The sequence below is a fragment of the Panicum virgatum genome, chromosome 8K (genome assembly GCF_016808335.1).
Source record: "Panicum virgatum strain AP13 chromosome 8K, P.virgatum_v5, whole genome shotgun sequence".
Classification (NCBI taxonomy): Eukaryota; Viridiplantae; Streptophyta; class Magnoliopsida; order Poales; family Poaceae; genus Panicum; species Panicum virgatum.
The window spans coordinates 33,646,741-33,665,043 of record NC_053143.1 but is presented as its reverse complement, the minus strand read 5'-3'; the positions used below and the strand labels follow the sequence as shown (position 1 = coordinate 33,665,043).

Here is an 18,303-nt window from a genome sequence, read left to right as displayed (position 1 = left end):
AGAATAGTACCATGTAATCCCGGTATTTTATATTCCATAAGGCATGGTAGGTTTAGATGCAACAAGAAATTATCTTGTCGCGTGGACATGCCACTGCAATTAGTTGTTTATGTTTTAAGTTTAGAGCTTGACTATGTGTGTTGTAACCTTTACCATTAATTTGCAGTTGTAGCCGGATATGAAATCTTTGAACTTGTCCTTAATATTTTCGGAGCTTTTCATGTCACTAGAATACTAAAAAGCACACATTTTATTAATATAACGATAAGAATTAAGAACTAAGAAATGCATTACATAATGTGAACCATCAAGTTTACATCATAATACAACGATAATGAAACACACATCACACATGCAGTGGTATGGCAGAACCCGTTGCAAACTACGGTAAATAGATTCTGGACTAACCTAACATGCCTTAGGTAATTTTAAAAAAAAACATAACAAACACAACGATGCAGCATGTCACTAGCACTACGGTAGTCCTAGTAGCCGTACCCCCACGTAGCAAACTGCGTTGAGCCTTCTCCGCAGTATCCACCCATTGCAGGTGGTGCAGGCGGTGGTGCCGGAGGCGCAGGGCCCTTCTTCTTGTGACAAGGGTAGTTGCAGTAAGGAATAATGCATGGTTCATCCTGTGAACCGGCAGCATTGCTGGTATCATCATCTTCGTCGTCTTTCTTTCCCTCACTCACTTCCACATAATGGTTCACTTTGCATTCCAGATCAAAGATCTTTATCTGGAGGTACTCGATGAACTTTTGAACAGAATCAATTGGTGCAGGATCGACCCACATAGTAAAACCACCGTTTTCTGGAACATCGGAAGACTGCAAAACAAATTTCATGTAAGGTGTCTCATTGAAGATAAAGAAATGAAACAACAGAGTATTACCCATGCGTGTGGACATTTAAAGAAACGCCGACCACCATCCATCTCATCGGTGCACATCTGCACTAAGCAGTCATCATCATGTCTGCATTTTGGCCACGGTTCTCTACGGTTATCGTATTGTCGAAGAGGATTTTCATTGGTAAATTCACTCTTGTGCTGCGGCAGAAACTCAAACACTGGTTCCGGAAAGGAATTAGGTCCAAGAGGCCCCTCCCATATTATGGGGTCTCCCTTTCTTCCCCCTTTTCCTTTCCCAAAACCGTAGTAATTCTTCCCGCTAGACCCACCTCCAGACATTGGGTATACAATGAGCTTTGGTGTTTGAGTGCTGCTGGGAGTTCACAAACTTCGAAGTATTTTTGGGCTCAAATGAGGAGGGAATGGGGGTAGAATGCTTATATAGGAGCGGGAGGGCTGGTCGCCCGAGGGGGGAGGGCTGGTCGCCCGAGGGGCCAGTCCCCCCACCCCCATAGGGCGACCGGGGTATATTTTTGAAATTTTTCGAAACCGACATATATTTTTCAATAGTAACTATAGAAATAAATGACAAGTAAACTACCACAATCATAAACATCGGATACAAATAAGCGGTCCACAGCTATCTCATTACAAATAAACATCAGAGATACAAACATCGGATATATCTAACCACCCCTAGGGCGTCGGACCCTCTTAGCCCTCTGCTGGGCACGGACATGGCCCTCGGAGCAGGTGAGAACATCCGGAGACCTCACCTGTCGCTCAGGACGCGAAAGGGGCTGCGGTGTCTGCTGCTGAGAGATCCCAAGTGGTGCTCCTCCTAGCTGTGAATACCCCAAGACATCGGGGTCACCGTGCGCGACAGGCTCGTCTGGAGTCAAGCTGTCGAGTTCGTCTAAGGTGAAGCCCTCGTTATCTAAAACGAACGTACTCGAAACAAACCCTGCATAACATATAAACGTAAACCAACATATGTTGCGTGGTAAATTAGTGAGTGTATTGAGAAAGTGTATTGTACCAGGTCGAAAGGACGAAGTAGAAGGTCCGGCGCCCGCATCGGGGTAGAATCCTACGCATAAAATGCGGATGTTAGCGTACGCTCGTGTCTTTCGTCATGACATGTAGAAACCGAAATACAAAACATAAACTAACCTGTGTAGGCCGGTATCTGTGGCCCCGGTACCATCCCTGGATACGGTCCGCCAACTGGTGGTGTCCCTCTAAACATTCCAGTATCGCCGAACGCAGTAGCTGGACCGTATCCTGTTTGTGATATTAGTAAATATGTAGGAACACTTGATCTAATTTTAAAGAGATTTCTACGTTACCTGCAGTTGTGTAGAACTGCGACGTTGGACCGTGCACGGTCGACGGACACGGGAACGACGACGAGGCCTGGGACGACCCGTGGCTGTCTTCGTACTGCACACGGCTTCCCAAGTTGTGTACTACCTAACGCAACTGGTCACACTGCCTCGTCCATGCCTCTGTCTGCTCAAACTGTGTCATTGGGGATCCGGCACGTACCCTCGTCAGGTAAGTCGAGCAGTCGGTCTCCATTATGTTGCAAAGGCGAAACTGCAGTCATTCAGTAAAGGGACAGTTAGAAACCCATCAATTATCTTATGAATATTAATATATATATATATGCAAATATGATCAAGAGACTCACCGTGCCAGTTAGTGCCTCCACGTGGTGCCGGGCATAGCCATCCTGAGGCCTCGCCTGGTGTGGCTGTGGGTGAGTGTCAACATAAACCAGACGAGCCCGAGTCCGGGGTAAGTACCAGGTGAGGTAAGCCCTAAAGGGGCTATCTGTGTGTGGTCCTGTTGGATGGACCAAGTGCTCGTCTACCTGTTCCCATTGGTCCACCCACGGCTGCATCTTGGTGAGCCAATCATCAGAGCACGGCAAACCACTCCTTGACAACCTACAAAAGTGGACCATGAAGAATCGTTAGATTCGACACGAATGTATGATCCAAGTTCATTCATAATTACCTGTGGTCCTGGCGACTGACACGCTCCAACGCGGTAGGCACCGGAAACTCCTGGCGCTACCCAAACTGTCTCCTGACTCTCCATGGGCAATATGCCTCAACCGCGATGTCATAAACCAGGACGGCTGTAGTAAGCCACAGGCTCACATTCGCGGAGCAGTGCTAAGACAGGCCTGCTGGTGCACGGGTAGCCACAGCCTCTGGGCTGTAAGGCTCCCAGACAACGTCCTCGGGCATCATCATGTCGAGCTCCGAAACAAACTGAGGATATGCGCGTCTAACCTGCGCATGTGCCCAGGACCTATGCATTCCGAATAAGTAAAATTAAAAGTGCGCTAATGCATCATGTAACAATGAATAACAAAATTAAATTTGTTGCGAACGTACCTGACGCCAGATCCAGATAGTTCCCATAGTGGGCCTGTCGTCCTCCTCGTCACCATACATGGCCCTGTGGTAAGGCTCGTGGCTGACCATTGGCCGACCAACGGCTAGCCTCTCGTACGACCAAAGCTGTAGTAGTAGTGGGCCCCCTGCCAGGATAGCGTTCCCATGTGTCTTCATGCAGCCGTCGCAGAGTCCACGGTAAGTGGATGCAAGTACCGCCTCACCCCAACTGTAGGCCGGTACGTCCTCGTCTCCATCCGCAATCTCCCGTGGATACGGAAGGAGAATCCTATCGACCGAGTTGCCATGAGTGTTGTTGAACATGATGTAACCAAACAACCAAAGTAGGTACACCTCCAGTGATCTGGTCACACTGTACTCGTCGGCATCCGCAGCCAACAGGGCAGGCTGCATAAACAATTAAGAGTAATGGTTTCAACTGACAAGGCAACATGTGAATTGTAACAATTATATTTAAATATGCAATGAATACGTACTGTAAACTGTAGGAACCAGGTCTTCGAAGGACCTGCTGCTCGCGGGTGCGGGTTGATCGGACCTGCTTCTTCCACGCGGTCAACCAGGGCAAAATGGGCCTCCAGGTCATCCTTCCACGAGGCCGCCACCACACGCGGACCTACAGCCTTCCCGACGATAGGGAGGCCGAGGAGGTAGGCCACGTCCTGCAGCGTAGGAGTCATCTCCCCACACGGGAGGTGGAACGTGTGTGTCTCCGGACTCCATCTGTCAACAAGTGCCGTCAAGAGGGATCGGTCGAGCTGAATAGGCCCACCATCGACAAGACGGACCAGAGTCAGTAGACCGGCCTCACGTAACCTACAATAAACAAAATTGTCGAAACAAAGGAATAGCCACGAATACATAAGTCATAAACAATAATAATTCATTACATACCTGTCACACCAATCGTGGTGTATAGGGATCGCCTCCCCGGGTGGACGAGGACGTAGCATCTCTAGGGCTCGGTGCTCAACTGCTGCAAAGTAAGACCTGTGGCTCGAGTCCGTAACTGGGTCTAGCAAGGAGTCCATCTCCATACCTGCATTCAAAAATATATGAGAACACATATGTACATATATGTTTCATACAAACTGGACGCGTAATATATATAAATTACAGATAGGTTCGATACAAACTCCACACACGATTACTACATATTACAGATAGGTTCGACACAAACTCCACGCACGATATTTATACATTACAGATATGTTCCATACAAACTGGACGCACGATTACTACATATTACAGATATGTTCGATACAATTGTGGATCATGACACCGAATGCCTTCACGAGCAATTCTCGTCGATGGTCGTCTGAACGTAGGAGGTGCTCCATCTATGGGATTTCCGGAAGGACCGACGTCAGCAGCATCGTGAAGTGCATTCTGAGGACACTTCTTGTAGTTGTGACCCAATGCTCCACATTGGCTGCAACGTTTTTCTGCCTTGCTTGCTTCGGACTCGTCCATATCATTCCGAATACGACGTGTCTGACGGCGGCCTTTGCCTTTCTTAGTGGCTGGATCAGGAATAAACATCTTATTCTCATTATCCTGAATGAAAGGCCCCACTATTCCAATCCCGTATACCTCATGCCCCCAGGTGGATACAGCTGCTTCCTTGCTGAAGTAAGGTGAAACAAATACTCCTGGCTGCAACCCAGACTCTACACATGCCGCAATGAGATGTGAGCATGGCAAATGCAATAACTTAGGCTTCATGCAGGTGCAGAAGGCTTTGCCATCTACTACAATCAAGCTCTCCTGTACCACCCTATCTCTACGGATACCACGACTAGTTCTATCCTTGCATAGAACCTCAAATCTATGCTCCGTTGTACTTGTCGATATGACGCGGTGCAGTTTGACATTTTCAATCTTCTCTTGCATATATTGTGTCACTCTTGTGCAAAACTGAATTTGGGGGTTGCTGATGTTTATGCTTGCAGCCATGTAACGCTCTCTGAAATACTTCATGCACCCATACATGATGAAATCAACAATTCCCACAAGAGGAAAGGCACGACAAGAACGCATAACCATATTGAAACACTCCGCATGGTTCGTTGTCTGAATACTATACCGTATTCCGTTGGTATCATAAAGGAATGACCATTTCTCCTTAGGTGCACCTCGAATCCAGTGTGAAAATGGCTTCTCAATTGAATCCCTAGCCTCTGCAGCCTGACTCGTGCCTGTTCCTGATGCCCTTACCTTCACTAGCTCTGCAGTCAACTGATCAAGCATCTGCCATAATGCATTGAATTTTCTCTGTTGATTTTGGGTGCACAACCTCTTAAACATATTCTTAAGATCCTTATTCTTGAAGTGGTCGTAGATGTTTGCACCCATATGCCTAATGCACCACCTATTTTGGACATCGGGCCACAATGGAGGCGTTGTCGCAGTTCCACGTTGCAATTTCAGTATTGATTGCAGCAGACCTACATGCCTATCACTAATAAGGCACACATCTAGACGTGCAGCAACAACATGAACCTTCACTCGTTCAAGGAACCAATACCAACTGTCTAAGTTCTCATTCTCAACAAATGCAAATGCGAGCGGAAATATTTGGTTGTTGCAATCTACCCCGATTGCGGTGAGTATCTGACCTTTATACCTTCCAGTCAGAAATGTGCCATCAATGCAGATCACCAGAAGACAACACTGAAATGCTCTAACACAAGCAACTATGCAAAAGAATGCTCGTTGCATAATTCTTTGCCCCCTAGTCATGGCTGGTACGAGGTATGTGTCATAAAAGCTTCCAGGATTTCTAGCAGTAACCTGCGATAACATACGAGGTAGGTTATCATATGATGCCTCGTATGTGCTGAACCGCATCTCGAACACCCTTTGTTTAGCCCGCCATGCCTTCAAATAACTAATGGTGTACTGGTAAGTCTGCTTAATGTGTCGAACAATCATTTTTGGCTCATAACTTAGGTTGTCCATAATCAATCCATATATTTGCTTTGCAACAAAATCGCATGATATATTGCGATGCGAGGGAAGAACTTCTGTTAGCAAACAAGTGTGCTCTGTCACAATGGAACATTTCCAGTTCGACTTCCATTTTCCCTTGAATGCATGTACTCGCCATGGACATCCATCATTCACACACTTCACCTCATATTCTTTACTACCAGACTTTACGACTCTAAATTCTTGTTTCAATGATATTGCCCATAGTCTCACAGCATCTTTTACGGCTTCAATGTTTGGATATGTTGCACCTTGCACTACCTCATTCCCTCTGTACTCCCACTCCTGATTTCGTACGTCTTCTGCGACATGACTGCCAAAACCATGCGACTTCCACTCTTTTGGCAATGAAAACTGCTCGTCATCAGATGAGCCCTCATATTCTTCCATCTCTATTGCGGTTTGATCTTCTGCCTCCATCTCGTCCACAATGCTATGTATCCTCTCTCCCTCATCAGCAAGGCCCTGTGCTCCCATATTTTTGTTCTCTATCTCTTCTGACTCATCTTGCTCAACATAGTTGGCCTCTCTTCGAATACTCAGAGTTGCTTGATCTGCACCATGTTGGATTTCATTTTGTGTCTTCTCTCGGATTTGAACAAGAATGGCCAGAGGCCACCCACGTTCTAGAGCTGCTTGCATGTACTTCTGCCAGTCATCAGTGCTGTGTATCATCATCAATTCCCATAAATCACTTTCTACCTCCCAATTAATAAGAGACTGGACGGTCATCTCATGTGTCAACGGATCAACACAGAACCCACGCTGCAGCCACTTACATATGGAACTAAAACTCCTTTCCAGAGGTTTATCTATGGCGCTAGATGTGCACTTAAAGGCCGAAAGGTCTACTCCATTTCACCCATACAAAACATTGTAGTCACCATAAAATACTTGAAACTGCATCTTGCTCGACATATCTGTATATCACAGAATACTTATCGAGTTATACTTTATACTTCACTACCTTATTCAATAATCCGTAAAAACTAAGTATGAAATTCAACTACAACATATAATTATTCATAACTACGTGATGACACTCAAATTCTATACTGCATATGCAAAATTCTATTCTAAATCGTAATTAATTTATAAACACGTCTCTAATAATACTGCAATTGTAATAATAAACGCGTAGTACTAATTTTCTAAACTAATGTACTACTACGTAACTAAAGTATCATTAAACTCCTACTTAAATGGTTCTACTATAGCACTAATTAAATTAAATTACTCTACAATACCAATGGAAAAATACATAAACTAAATGTACTAACCTGCATATCACAAGTGCGGAATCCGGCAGGGCTTCGCCGCTTCCCTTCTCCTCACCCCTCTCTTTTTTCTGGATTTTTGGTGGATTTTTTGAGCTCAAATGAGGAGGAAATGAGGGGGGAGGCCTTATATAGGGGAGAGTGACCCGGTCGCCCGCGGGGGGGGGGGCGACAGGCCCCCTGGCGCGCCTGTGGGCGGGGCCCACCGGTCGCCCGAGGGGGGGCGACAGACCCCTGTCGCCCTTTGGGGGTGCGACAGGCCCCCCTTTTTTTCGACCAGGGACTTCGTTGCAAATTTGAAGAAAAAAATTATATTCAGGGCCTGTCGCCCCCCATAGGGCGACCGGGATATATTTTTGAAATTTTCCAAAACAGACATATATTTTTGAAATTTTAATTTTTTTTAAATATAAAAAAAAAGCGCCAGATGGTTTAGGCGATGATTTCGACTTTTGCAGCGCTCGATGCACAGCTCCGGTGGCAAACGGGGCCTCAAATGAAACGAACAACAGCAGGACATGACAGAACATACAACATAAAAATCTTCAAGGAATCATGGACGTATAAAACTGACTGTAAATAACACAGTATAATCACCCAACGGACAGATTGAAATTCCGTTCCGTATATTGAATCTCATGGCGAACACTGAACAACCTCACTGGCCTTTTTTTTTAGTTTGTACGGAATGAACTATTTGGGCTTATAGTGGGCTTTGTTTTGTAGCAAGGATGGGCCAAGAATTTACCGGCTCACTCTTCGAAGATGCTTATAACAGGAGCGAAGCCCGATAAGAGCAGTGGGTGCTTGGCACCCTATCCCCCCAAATTTTAAAAATTCTTTAGAGCATTTGAATTCCGGGCCTATAGGCACCCCAGGCTCAAACAAAGGCACCCCACCAGTCCAACCAACGGCCCAAAAGGAGAAAAAAAAAGCCCACCACAAATCCACAATTGCCGCTTGCTTTGCACCTCACGAGCTTCCCTCCGTCCCTCGCGAGTCGCGATCGCGCGTCGCGATCGCTTCGCCTCCCGCCTAGCCGTCGCCCCTCCCTGGCTCCCTCGACCCTCGGCCGGCTCTCCACCCTCGCCCAGGCTCGTCCCCTCGCTGCCTGCCTGCATGGCGACCTCGCCCGCTCGCTCGCTCCCGCCGGGCGTCGCCGCGTCGCCCAGTGCGGCAGTGCGGCCAGGGGCCAGGGTGCCGCCGTCCGCCGGCAGGAAGTGCCGCGGCCGGCACCGGCAGGCCACCACGATCCACAGCGCCGCACGCCCGCCCGCCCAATCGTCACTTCATAAGACATCAGGTACTCGATCGTTGGTGACTTGGTGTTGTCAAGTAGCTAGCTAATTGATTTTGGAATTTGATTATGCAATTGGTGCTGCAATTTGATGATACAAATGATTAAATTTTAGGTAATTATGGAGAGGTATTTTAAGCTGAAAACTAGTGGTTATATGGAACATCTTTTGTCAACGTTTTGGGCTTTTGGCTAAAGTGATCAATGAAGTGTTTATTTAATTATTTTGCTATTTGCTATAGACTGATGATGACTGGTGAGTGTTGGTGAGTGTTGTTGCCTAGTCTCTACCAATTTGCGTATGTGTTGACTAATGACTAAAATGATATTGTCATTATTAGAATATATATTATCCTTTATTTGCATATTATATATCAGTCACTGTATTCTCGATGAAGTTGTTCTAAAATGATTAAAATGACTCATCAATTGCTCTAGCTTCGCCCTGGCTCATAGGGTTAGAGTTTGCGTATATGTGTTCATAGGGGTCTGAGTATGCGTGCGTGGTGAATGTCGGAGTTGTACTGTGTAATCTAAAAAAACCACTGATGCTTTGTGCTTGGCAGCCTTCAACGGTTGAGGTGGGCTTGGTTCAGATCGACAGAGCAACCAAGGGTTGAGGTGGGCCTGGTTTAGATGGACAGATCAACCAAGGCCATGGACGCAGGCATGCCTGGACATAGATTTTCCGTTGGAACATCCAGTCCGTTGTTGTGTGCTATACGTCGCACGAATTGTCAGTGGAATTCGAGGTTGACAAGAGACATCGGTGGACTTTGGTCCGTCAGCTGGCTAAGCTTGACCTTGTCAATCGCCAGCACATCCTCCATGACCTCATTCCGTGGCCTGCGGCCTCGCCACTCGACTCTGCCGCATCGGAATCCGGCGCAACTGATGAGTCGTGAGTATTTTGCGGGCTAGGCCGGGCTGACAAAAAATCTGAACCTTTTCAGACCTATAAAAGAAAAAAAATCTTATTTACCCCCTGAATTAGTCGAAATTATGTTTTTACCTTAAACTTAAAATTGAATATTTTGCCTTCTCGAACTCGCGAAACCCCACATATGACCTTCTTGGGTGGTTTTCTCTTTTGTTTTATGTTTATTTTGGATAAATTTTTAAAAATTATAGTAAATCACAGAAAAATCATAAAATAGAGAAATCAAATTTTGTTGGACTCCACATAATTTTTCATTATTTGATTTTTTGTGATTTACTATGATTTTTCAAATCATCCATAATAAACAAAAAATAGGAAAACCATTATGAAAAAAACACCCAGAGAAGTTATATATCCGGTTTTGCGAGTTCAAGGAGGCAAAAGACCCGGTTTTCGAGTTCAAAGTGGAAACGTAAAGTCGGCCCATAGTTCAGGGAGATAAATAGGACTTTCCTTCTATAAAATGGGTGCCCAAACCTACCCAAAAACTCTATCGAGCCAGCAAATTCATGTCTAAATTGATTTGTGCTCGGGCTCAACCGTGCAGCCCACTATTTCTATGTGTGGAATTAACCTTATTGTTCGGGCTTTCCTTCAGTGTTGAAGCCTTATTGTGCTAATCTTTGTATAGTATTGAAGCCTCTTGACTTTCCTCCTTCTTATTAATACAACAGGCAGCTCTCCTGCCAGTTTCGTTTCAAAAAAAAATACTTATTGTTCGGGCTGGGCTCAGGCCGGTCTGATTTGTTCCGGGCATGCAAAACCAACGCCATAGCTGGGCTCTCTAAACGAGCATCAGGCTGGTTCGGGCCGGATTCATTTTTAGTGGCTACCTTGTGGCGTGATGTACGTGTCTTTTTTTTTTGCGGGTAATAATGTACCTGTCTTTGTTTGAGTTTGGTAATGGTCGGTTCTACCTTCTCCGATCCGAGTCAACTTTGGAGTGCTTCTGCATCTCCTATTCTCCTGTTCGATCAGTATCCAGTGTCTGGATGGTTCAGCTTCCTCTGAATCCTGAACTTTGTGTCAATGTCTTGTTGTGAACTCGAAAGCTACTTGTCGCCGAAGAGACACAAAACCAAGCAATTTCCTGACCTCATATCTCCAGGAGTAGTATACACGCCAGAACAGGATTACAGGGAACTGAGGAGCTTCCTGTGTCAATGAAAGAAATAAAAAAAATGCTAAAAAAAGGGGAATGATAAATGGGTACAGTTGCCGCGACTTCCATGAATGTCAATTTTGTAGTGCAGCCATCAAGGAGAGAAGGAGAAGAAGTCACCTATCAAGATTTTGTAGCTTGAAGAATGAAGAAAGTCTTGCCAGTCACGGATTGAAGAGGTCCATTATTTCGTTGCCCGCTGGACGATCCTGCACGTCATGTTTCTCATGCATGAACGGCTGTTGTTCTCAGAGTCCTCGAGAACCTGTTATTTGTTGGTTTCAGAGTTTCAGACACTGGCTGATTCGACTAGTTCTACAATGGCCTACGAGCCATCAAGAGATTAGATAACGGCTTGAAAATGATTGATGGACACATGGCATATGATCGAAGGGGTAGTCGAATTCATACCAAATAGTTACACGTATTTGACTTTTGAGGAATTAATTGGTCTGATTCCGTGTGTGTGTGTGTGTGTGTGTGTGTGTGTGTGTGTGTGTGTGTGTGTGTGTGTGTGTGTGTGTAGAAGAGAGAGTAGTATATGTGAAGTGATAGCGCTCTCTTTTTAATGCAATCATTCGCACTCTAAACAAAAGAAAGGGTTAAGATGATAGTTTATTTACTTGATGGATGCACATATCTTGGTACAAATTGCAAAAATTATTACTCAATCTCATAATTTTTTGGGGAACGGCAGGCACAAAACCTTATCAAGTTCACTACACATTTGACAAAAATTCTAACACATTGTCGCACTGCTGTTGCTCATGGACGGTGGTTAGCATCCTACATTTGTGACAAGGTCCTTTCCTTTACACACTATCACAAAAATCCGGTTCAATCTCTATACTACTAAAAAGAGGTTAAGGGTGACGTTTTTCGTCTACATACTCACCCCTCTCATTTGGTGAAGCCTGCGACGGTCGTGATTCAGTCATTTGAATTTCTGTGCGATCCACCGCTGCCCAGCTCCCGTCCGCCCGCCCGCAATTCTCGCCACCGCCCCCACGGCTTGTACTTGCCTACCGTCGACCACACCACCTCCTCGCCGTGCCTCCCCGGCCGCCGCCGCCCCGACGCCCCCTCCCCGTCGCGACGCTCGACGCTGCCGCCGCCACTCCGACCTTGGCCCCTCCTCGCCCGGCCGCCGCTCCGTCCTGGCCACCGTCCGCGCCGTCCTGGTCGCCGATCCGCGTCCCCGGCAGCCGCCGCCGCTCAGTCGCTACCCGCTCCTCCACCGCACAGCCATCAACGCGCCGCATCTGGATCTCCGCACGCGCGGACGCATCTGGCCTCCCCACGCTTCGTCATCGATGTGAGGCAGTGCCGCCTGCCGGCCTCGCCCTTGCTCGCCGGACGCGGGTGCGGCCCCTTCCTGCTTAAAGTTTGCGGCGATGTCGTCCTCTTCGGTGGGTCGCGGATGCCTCCGGCCTCCCCGTCTGTCCTCCATGCTGCCGCCGCTTGCCGTGCAGGTATCGATCATCGGCACCGGTCGCCGGCCTCCTGAAGCTGTAGCTAGACGAAAGGAGGTCAGCTTCGCCTCGAGGGATGTCGGCACGCAGCAGCGGCAGCAACGATGGAGGCATGGTCCGATGGGAGCCCCAGGTGATGGCCACACCAGCCGCTGTCGCCGACAACGACCTGCCAATGATCCCGGACCTCGATCTGGACTTCGATGGCACGGTGGCGCGCTGCGCAAGAAGAACCTGTCGCCGTTCGTGAGGATCGTGAGCAAGCAGATGGTCATCTTCTTGATGGTTTAGGTTAGGAGAGGCCATGCGAAGTACCTCCAAAACCTCTACCTCAACGTCTCCACCATCGGTGTTGGCGCCATGGACTACATTGGCAACCAGGTTCGCCACGGGATCAATCAATTTCTTCTCTGAAGTATTGGAATTCTTTCAGCCTCCGTTTCAGGAGTAGTCTCTGAATTATTAACTTTATACAACTTTTGGGTGGGCGTAGGGAGCCGTGTCAGTGAGCATGTCCATCTATTAAACTCTGCTTCAAATGCAGCCACCTCGCTGCCGGTGAGAAGCCCAACGACGGCCACAAGTGGAACGCCGCCATGTTCCCTGCCCCGTGTGATTAGCAGCTGCTCAGACATCCACGACCATGAGTGAGTAGTGTATACACAACTAACACCATGGACTCCACTGCATTGCAACTGCATCAAATAAACCCATCAGGATTAGGAAACCTTAGACTTCATGGTGATTCCTGCACTCGGATCTTCTGGCTGGGTGATCTAAACTACCACCTCGACGTGTCGTACAAGAGAGCCAACGAGCTGATCTCGATGAAGAGTTGGTCAAAGCTAGCCGAGATGGATCAAGTCAGGTAAGTGAAGAATCAGACTCCATTTTGTGGATGCATTATTGTTCAGTCACGCTCTCTGAACCTGAATCTGAACTCTGACAATTCTGATGATCTGGGCTGTTGCAAACTCTCAATTGTGCAGCTGAAGTGTGGGCTGACGAAGGGTCAGGCATTCGACGGGTAGACGGAGGGCGTCCTGGAGTTTGTACTGACCTACAAGTATGCGCTCAGCTCGGGGAACCATGCCTGGAGTCTTACTTAACAAAACAAGTATGCGTCCCCTATCTTCTTAGTTTAAAAAGACGAAAAATCCTTGAGCATAAGCCACTTAATGATTACCAGCCTCTGTTTGACCCTCAATCCAATAAATAATAAGTTATACTAGGATTCAATCCCATAAATAATAAGTTATACTAAAATGTAGGACGAATGCAATTCAGATGGCTGTAATTTAGCATTGATAAATGTATGTTCTGAAACATCTGATATTTTTGTGAGTTCTAATCATCCTATTTGCTTCAATTTAGTGCTTGGTTTGAGGAGCATCGCAAGAAGAGAGTTGCTGAAGTGGAAGAGGAGTTGGAGAATTCAGAAAAATCTCAAGGCCGAAGGACGAGGTTCGTCCACGACCCTTTCCATGGCGAATCCCCGTCTTTTACTCTTGTGTGTTCCCTTTCAGGGTTCCTGATCTGGTTTTGTTGGATTGATCGCAGCAGATCCTACAACGCCACTGCAGTACCCGACATCGAATGAACTGAGCATCGGCAGGTTCGAGATCAAGGCATTCGACTGCGGCGGGGACTAGATCACCCACCCGCGTTTAGGACTCCTGCGCCAAGGTTGCCTCTTCTTACTCCTGGTCTCCTGCTATAAATCCAACTCATCCATTATTTATCTGATGATGGATCACATCTGTTTTGAGGTTGCTCTTTTGCCTAGATCTTTATGAAGAGGCGGAGGTCGGACAGATCCTCAAGCAAACACCAAAGTCGGACATATCCTCTCTTTTATGTTAAATAGAAATGCTACAACGTTGCTTTCAGAGTAAGGATGTTCTATTTACAGGTCAGAATATTTTTTCTGAATAATTGCAATGCTAGAATTATCTCTTTTTGTTAATATTTATGAAAAATAAGGTTTCAGTATAACTATATGTCCCAACATGAATGCATTAGCGCCATACAGATTCTCAAATAACTGGAGGTTGTTTTCAGTATAAAGTTTGATCCAACATTTCAAAAATTCACTAAAAGTCAATAACCTTAATTTTTTGGACCTTATCAGGTTAATCCGTATATACTGTAGTTGTCTAGAATGAAAAATGCAGAAAGCAAAACTTTTGAGATGGATAAGTTTTTTAGTTACAATACGATGGGATGCATTGCAGATTCATATGTGTTTAGAAAAACAAATAATTAATTATAGCAAAAACAAATTGTTGTTTGGGATGTTTGCTCACATGTCTAATTCTTTTTGGAATCAATGACTTTGAACTATATAAACTAGATATGTGTCAAGATTATGAACTCTGAATGTTTCTGAATTTCTCAAACAACCAGGTCCGCATACTGTCTGCCTCTGTGAAAAAGCTGTCAAAGATCCTAAAGTGAGTAGCTGATAATACCACATTGATGATGGAGGGATTTGATCCCAACAGCAATTGCTGCATCAAGGTTTATACCTTTCCCCCTCAGTTCTACTTCTAGATCAACACGCCCCTATAAATCATCAGTTATTGGATTAGGTATACTAACACCGTTCCGCATCAATCAATTGGCCTAAATAAACAATTTGAAATTAGAGTCACTACTGGTGCAACCACCATTGAAGGGACCAAAAAAGCTGGCCATGCATAGCTCCCCAATCGTGATGCTGCCTATAGTAACTACCATGTAATTAGTCCATGCCACGATATTCAGATATCCACGTCAGTGAAAATCAGCTCCAACTTGGGTGCTTTAATTTTAAATGTGACCATTGCTATTTACTTTTAATAAAAAAACATTCTTATTTCCATAGCATGTGCTATTATTATATGTCCATATTATACTTGCTGATTGTGTTTCGATTGGAACAATGATTCCAAATTGTTTTGTTTATTTTCAGTTTGCATGGAGATAATGTGAAACATCGATTGATAAGAGAGCAAGATCAGTCCAGTAGGAGTTATCTTAGAAATTCATGTACAAGTTAATGGTTTTATTTTTACTTTTTCCAAATCATTGTACGGTGACATACTCTTCCAAGAGGTTTCTAGGAGACTAGGATTGGGAAGGGAGCAGGGCATGGATTTTAAGAGCTTAGAGAATGAAAATATGGGTGGATCCCTCTAGGATGATTCTTCCATTAGCTTAGTTGTGATGCCTTAGTTACCGAGGAAATGTTACGAGATGAAAGGGTACATGTTTATTAACATGCATAATTGGTGGATTACAATACTTTGGAATAATGTTATTTATTGTATCTTTTAGTTCACATGGAATTATTTGGAATTCTCATTAATTTTGTTCGCCCCCTGTAGCAACGCACGGGCATTCAGCTAGTTAACTATAAATCGGGTAATCAGGATCATCCAACTGTCAAAACCGAACTTTAGCCCTTTTGGTGGTTTCAAAGTTGGTTTTGTTTTTTTTAGAAAGTGAAAAATTCTAGATAGATCTGAAAAAATCAAAATAAATTTATTTTAAATTAGCAAAAAATCAAAAAAATAAAAAAGTAGCCGCCTTTTTGGTGCTCTATTTGAATCTTATTTGTTCAAAAAATAATAGGTAAAACTACAAGCAAATAAATATTGGAAAAATGAAAAAGTTGGATCCCAATAACTGACGTACAGTGCCAATAGATAGGTTATATTTTTAGAAAAATATTGGCACCCGTTTCGTATTTTTCAATTTAAAATGAATTACTTATGACTTTTTAGTTTAATTTTGAACATTTTTAATTTTTACAAAATGAAAAACTACTTGAAGGGTTAAAATAGTCTGGTTTTGACAGTTAGATGGTCTCTACTATCCATTATAGACGAAGGATGAAAACCAAACTTTTATGATAGTTCGAGGGTGTAAATTATTTTTTTTCAATAATAATAATAATAATAATAATAATATAAGAGTATCCGCTATTATATTATATAATAGGAAATATACGTCTTAATCAAAGTTTAAAACCGCATACTGGACACAGCCCAGGGAATATACAACGACCTGGTTCTGGGTGAGCTGGAGCTGCGGCAGCCCAACCAGGCGTCGGTGCTCCGGAGTCTGGAAACTCACACAAGGGCAAAAAAAAGGAGGGCTATCCTAGTTCTACTGAACGGCTGGCTGGCTTAAGGCTATCCACACTGCTATCCTGTATAGGATACTACAGGAGCGTTTGACGGAAAAAACGCCTGCAGCCGCATCCTCTACATCCTCCTGTATGATAGGGGAAGGGCCGGGATCCTCCAAATGTGAAGGCGATGCCGTTCCTCCTCTAGGAGCCCACGTGGCGCGGGGCCCGCAACCCGCCCGCCCGCCCGCCGTGCCGGCCAGAGAGAGAGACTGCGAGGTCGACCACGGTACGAGGCTCCGGCGGAGAAGAGCCGCCACGCCGTGGTCGGTGCCGGAGAGGAGCCGCCATGCCACCATGAGGAGCTGCAGCTTGTTCACCGGTGTGAGCCCGCGCTTGCCTGCCGCCGCCGCCACGGGCCGGCACACCCTCGCGCCTGCCCGCCGTCGCCGCTGCCACGCGCCGGCGCGCCCGCCTCCGTTGTGCTCGCCTCCGAGCACCGCTTCGCCCCGTAGTTCCGAGCACGTCCGCGCTGCGCGCCGGACCTCGCCCTTCGCGCATGCGCTGGCCACCCACCGCGCCCGCGCCGCCGGCCGCTCCGTGCCCCCGCGCATGCCGAGGAGCAGAGGAAGAGAGGAGAGAGGGGGCGGAGAAGGAGGGAAGGGTGACGGAGAGGGAGGGAGGAGGCAGAGGGCCGCCGGGGCACCTGGATCCGCCACCACACGGGCCTCCGCCGCGCTGCCATGGCCTTCACCACACCACGCTGCCGTTGCTCCGAGTCGTGTCGTTGCTCCACAACTGCTGCTCTGCCAGGTGGGGAGGGCGCGGCTGCTCCCTGCCGCCACGCTCGTGGAGGGAGGAGGGAGGCGGCCCCTGCTCCGCCGTCATGTGCTCCCTCACGGAGCTCGAGGCCCGGCGTCCTCACCGGCGCCCGCCATGGCCCCGCGACCTCTGCGCCGGCGAGGAGGGAGGAGGAGACGGGCCGCCGCCGCGAGAAGGAGCTCGCGACCGCCGGGGTGGATCTCGCCGGTGACCCGAGACTTGCCGGCGCGGCCGGTGTCCTCCGCCGCCCCGCCATGGCTGCCTCCCCGCGATGGCCATGGCCGCGCGGGGCCCTCCGCCACAGCCGGCATGCCGCCGCCGGTGCGGATCCGGCCGGCGCGGCCCAAGAGCAGGACGCCGCCGTGTCCTCGGCCACCGCCGCCCCTGCTCCTCCCTCCCGCAGCAACCGCAAGGAGCCTCTGCTCCTCACTCCCGTGGCCGCCGCTTCCTCCCTCCCGCGGTCCGCACCACCGCCGCGACGAGGCCCGCCGCCCGCCCCCGCTTCATGCCCCGCCCCTCACCGGGCCGCACCCTCGCCTCCCGCACCTCGCCACGGCCGAGCTCCAGGGGCGCTGGCCGCGGAGGCCGCGAGCTCCAGGGGCGGCACCCCCGACCTCCAGAGGGCGGTGGTGAGTGCTGCGGTTGTGAGCTCTAGGGCAGGCTTGGAGGATGCAGGGGTCGGTGGCGAGCTCCAGGGGCGGCCGTGACGAGGAGCAGAGGGAGAGAGGGAGAGCGACGAGGGAGGGGAGGAGAGGGGCGGAGGGGATAGGAGAGAAAGGAGGAGAAAAAATTTAAAATAATTCCAACAAGTGGGCCCCGTACAAGGTAGTTGGTATTGAGGAGAGATATAGAGGATGGATGAGTGCAGAAAAACTGAATATAAAGGAGAAAATCTCGATGACCAGAGTAGAAATATTCTTCTAGAGGAGAGAAATAGAGAAGGACG

The 18,303-nt window shown here is 47.4% G+C and overlaps 1 protein-coding gene and 1 long non-coding RNA gene across 4 annotated transcripts; both read left to right on the top strand.

Annotated features, from left to right (window-relative positions):
* Positions 1–12,208: 12,208 nt before the first annotated feature.
* On the top strand, positions 12,209–15,717 carry LOC120646272. Of its 3 annotated transcripts, XR_005664350.1 has the most exons (8): positions 12,209–12,802; positions 12,915–13,289; positions 13,411–13,538; positions 13,796–13,885; positions 13,982–14,107; positions 14,208–14,333; positions 14,828–14,941; positions 15,375–15,717. It is a non-coding gene; the product is annotated as an uncharacterized LOC120646272 (long non-coding RNA). The 3 variants fall into 3 exon arrangements; XR_005664349.1 differs by having other exon boundaries at positions 13,985–14,333; XR_005664348.1 differs by having other exon boundaries at positions 13,982–14,333.
* Positions 15,718–17,611: 1,894 nt separating this feature from the next.
* On the top strand, positions 17,612–18,064 carry LOC120645647 (predicted GPI-anchored protein 58). The gene has a single exon (XM_039922416.1). It carries the CDS (start codon positions 17,612–17,614, stop codon positions 18,062–18,064), a length of 453 nt encoding a protein of 150 aa, XP_039778350.1.
* The last annotated feature ends 239 nt before the right edge of the window (positions 18,065–18,303 follow it).